At 66.8% G+C, this 4,291-nt stretch overlaps 1 protein-coding gene across 1 annotated transcript; it reads left to right on the forward strand.

Moving 5' to 3' along the window:
* Positions 1-70: 70 nt before the first annotated feature.
* On the forward strand, positions 71-4,285 carry SLC27A3 (solute carrier family 27 member 3; the record flags this gene model as incomplete). The annotated part of the gene is made up of 10 exons (XM_027632268.1): positions 71-314; positions 791-1,000; positions 1,075-1,233; positions 1,506-1,630; positions 1,736-1,930; positions 2,355-2,445; positions 2,516-2,714; positions 3,224-3,321; positions 3,407-3,537; positions 3,790-4,285. Coding segments are annotated over 10 exons (1,629 nt in total), but the record flags the coding sequence as incomplete, so codon positions are not given.
* Between the last annotated feature and the right edge of the window lie 6 nt (positions 4,286-4,291).

A 4,291-nucleotide genomic window follows, 5' to 3' on the forward strand; every position in this document is an offset into this window, starting at 1 on the left:
CGCGCGGTTCCTGCGCTTGGCCCGGGCGGCCCCGGCGCGGCCGTTCCTGCGGGGCCGTGGGGGCTCGCAGCCGCTCGGGGGGGCGGCCCGCGCCGTGGCGCGGGTGGCGAACGCGCTGCGGGCGCTGCGGGCCCCGCCAGGCCCCGGGGACACGGTCGGGCTGCTGGTGGGCAACGAGCCCCGCTTCGTGTGGGGCTGGTTCGGGCTCGCGGCACTCGGGGCCCGCCCGGCCTTCCTGGGCACGGCGCTGAGACCCGCCGGGCTCCGGCACTGCCTGAGGGGCTGCGGGGCCAGAGCGGTGCTTGTGAGCGACGGTGAGAGCGGGAGCACGGGGGGGAATACCCAGGGGGATACCCGGCGGGATACCCGGGGGGGACGGGAGGGGAGCGGGGAATGCGGGAGAAAAGGGGCTGGGGGTGCTGGGGGGACCGGGGGGTAACGGGGGTGACACCGGGGGAAAAGGGACTGGGGGGACCAGGCGGACACCAGGAGTGGATATGGGGGAGGGGACACCGGGGATACGGGAGGGGAGCGGGGATGGGGATACCGGGGGGTGATACCGGGGATGACACCGGAGGATACGGGAGGGGAGCGGGGATTGCGGGGGAAAAGGGACCAGGAGGACAGGGAGACCAGGAAGCTTGTGGGGACCGGGGATGGGGGTTATTGGGATGGAACTGGGGATGGGACTGAGGCACCGGGGGTGGGATCATCGATCGGGACCAGGGTGGGCCGATCGGTGCGGGGGGCAGCAAGGTGGTCCACATACGGCCCCGTCCCGGCCCCCCAGAGCTGTTCGGGTCGGTGGAGCCGCTCCTGCCCACCCTGCGCGAGGACGGGGTGGCCGTGTGGGTGCTGGGCCGGGGGCCGTACCCGCCGGGGGTCGTGGCCCTGCAGGAGCTGCTGGACGCGGCCTCGGACCAGCTGGAGCCCGAGGACGTTTGGGAGCCCCGGGACATGAACGAGACCTGCCTGTACATCTTCACCTCGGGCACCACCGGTAGGGCCGGGCTGGGGGGAACGAGGGGGAGGCTGGGGGAATGGGGGGGTCTCAACGCTCTGTCCCCATCCCAGGGCTCCCCAAAGCCGCCTGCGTGTCCCACCTCAAGTCCATCATGTGCCTGGGCTTCTACGAGCTGGTGGGAGCCTCCAGCGGGGACGTTGTGTACCTGGCACTGCCCCTCTACCACATGGCCGGGGCCCTCCTGGGCGTCGTCGGCTGCCTCGGCATCGGTGAGTGGGGCCGGGACCTCGGGGGGGTTCTGGGGGGTGTTTGGGGGGGCGTGCCTGCTGTGTCTTACTTTAAGAGTGTTGTGTCTTTGCCTTGCCACAATCTTTGGCCCTTGGAATTCTGAACAAGAAACATTAAACAGTTAAGGAGTCTAACACCAAAGCACTTGGCTAAAGTGCCACTGAAAGTGCTAAGAGTTCTACTAAAATCTCTGTAACCCAGATTTGAAAGCATCAGGCTGATCCCTCTGATCCCCCCTCCCGGGTTTCCCCAGGAGCCACGTGTGTGCTGAGGGAGAAGTTCTCAGCCAGCCAGTTTTGGGATGACTGTCGTGCCGAGGGCGTCACCGTGTTGCAGTACATTGGGGAGCTGTGCCGGTACCTCGTCAACCAGCCCCAGGTTCGGGGGGATCTGGGATAAGGGGGGGTGCTGGGAGGGCTCCCCCAGAGCCAGGGGGTCCCCCCAGAGCCGGGGCGTCCCCCAGAGATGCCGGTGGTCCCGCAGCGCCCTGGTGAGCGGCAGCACGGGCTCCGGTTGGCCGTGGGCTCTGGGCTCAGACCCGACGTGTGGAGGAGTTTCCAGCAGCGCTTTGGGCCCATCCGGATTGTGGAGACCTACGGGATGAGCGAGGGAAATGTCACCCTCTTCAACTACACTGGGACCCCCGGGGCTGTGGGCAGGGGCAGTTTCATCTACAAGGTGAGGGGGGTGGGCTGGGCTGGCAGGGAGTCACCGTGTCCATCCTGGGGGTCCCATGTCCGGCCTGGGGGTCCCTGGGTCCATCCTGGGGGTCTCATGTCCATCCCAGGGGTCCCATGTCCGGCCTGGGGTCCCCGTGTCCATCCCTGGGGGTCTCATGTCCATCCTGGAGGGCCCTATGTGTGTGTCCCTGGGTGTTCCCCTCATGTGTCCTGGGAGGGTCCCATGTGTGTCCTGCTGTCCCTGAGTACCCCATATCTGTCCTGGGGGGGTCTCCACATCTGTCCTGGGGGCGGGGGCTTCAGGTCAATCCCGGGGGACCCCACGTCCATCCTGCCATCCCACCCTGCCTGTGTCCATGCCCCCTACACCCCCCATACCCCTCCCCGGGGGTCTGACGCCCCGTCCCCGCCCCTCTCCCCAGCTTTTCTCGCCCTTTGAGATCGTTCGGTTCGACGTGGCCGCGGGAGCCCCGGAGCGGGACCGGGCCGGGCGCTGCATCCGCGCAGGGCCGGGTGAGAGGAGGGGCCGGGGGGCTGGGAGGGGTCCTGAGGGTCCCTCCCATCACCCGCCCCCTCCCTGCAGGCGAGACGGGGCTACTGATCGCACCGGTGACCCCCCGGACCCCGTTCCTGGGCTATGCGGGCCCCCCCGAGCTCTCAGAGCAGAAGCTGCTCCGGGGGGTCTTCGCCGAGGGCGACGCGTTTTTCAACACCGGGGACCTGGTGGAGCAGGACCGGGACCAGTTCGTGCGGTTCCGGGACCGCACCGGAGACACCTTCAGGTGCCACCGCCCCCCCAGGGAGGGGGGACACCCCCCAGCATCCCCCGGCACCCTCCACCCCAGGGGGACAGGACCCCCAGACCCACAGCTGTGTGTGGGCAGGGGGGCTCAACCCTGTTAAATGTGATGGGGGGCTCAGCCCCATTAGTTGCGATGGGGGGGCTCAGTGCCATTAAATGTTGGGGGGGCTCAGCCCCACATTCTGGGGGTGCTCAGCCCAATTAAATGTTGAGGGGGTGTCTCATCCCTATTAAACTTTAGGGGGGGGGCTCAGCCCTACATTTTGGGGGGTCACAACCCCACATTTTGAGGGGGGGTCTCAACCCCATTAAATATTATGGAGGGGTTCAGCCCCATTAAAAATTACAGGGGAGCTCAGCCCCACATTTTGGGGGATCTCAACCCCATTAAACCTTTTGGGGGAGAGTCTTGACCCCACATTTTGGGAGGGTCTCAGCCCCATTAAAGGTTTTTGGGGGGTCTCATCGCCCCCGTCCTGTCGCTCCCAGGTGGAAGGGGGAGAACGTGGCCACCACGGAGGTGGCTGAGGCCCTGCTGGCCCACGAGTCCCTGCAGGAAGCCACCGTTTATGGGGTCACTGTCCCAGGTACCACAGCCCCCGACCCCACACGGACCCCTTGCCCCCCCGCCACAGGCCCTCAGAGCCCCCCATGGTGCCTCTTTGTCCCCAGGGCACGAGGGCCGTGCCGGGATGGCAGCGCTGGTGCTGCAGCCGGGACATTCCATGGATGGGCCAGGGCTGTTCCAGCACCTGGAGCAGCTGCTCCCGCCCTACGCGCGACCCCGCTTCCTCAGGGTGCAGGTATCGGGGTCTGGGGTTTGGGGTTAGAGGTTTGGGGTCCAGGGTTTGGGGGCTGGAGTTTGGAGTCCTGATTCCTCCAGCTACAGGTAATGGGGATCCAGGGTTTGGGATTTGGGGTCCCGGGATTTGGTGTCTGGGGTACAGGGTTTAGGGGGGTCAGGTCCTTCCTGGGGGTTCCTGTGTCCATCCTAGGAGTCCCCACATGTGTCCTGAGGGTCCCGGGGGGTCCCCAACACTGCTGGTGCCCCCCAGGAGCAGCTGGAGATGACGGAGACGTTCAAGCAGCAGAAGGTCCGTCTGGCTCAGGAAGGGGCTGATCCTGGGATCATTCCCGACCCGCTCTTCCTGCTGGATGAGGCCTCCCAGTCCTACATCCCGCTGGATCCCGAGCTCTGGGAGCGGCTCCAGGCTGGGCACCTCCGCATTTAACCCCCCACGGGAGACCCCAAAGCTCCTGGGGGGCCCCAGAGCTGGGCCCGGGGCTGTCCCGGGGGCTGCGGGGGCTCCCTGTCTGTCCTGGGGGTCCCCAAATCTGTCCTACCACCACCTCGAACCCCGCACCCATCCTGGGGCGTCCCTTCATCTGTCCTGGGGGGTCCTCATGTTCGTCCTGGGGGTCCCCACATCCAACCTGGGGGTCCCCAAGTCCATCCTGCCACCCCTGTGATCCCCACACCCATCCCAGAGGTCTCCACATCTGTCTTGGGGTCTCCCATGTCCGTCCTGTGGATCCTCAAATCTGTCCTGGGGGGGG

The sequence above is a fragment of the Corapipo altera genome, unplaced genomic scaffold, assembly GCF_003945725.1.
Source record: "Corapipo altera isolate COAL_440 unplaced genomic scaffold, ASM394572v1 60783, whole genome shotgun sequence".
NCBI classification, from domain to species: Eukaryota; Metazoa; Chordata; class Aves; order Passeriformes; family Pipridae; genus Corapipo; species Corapipo altera.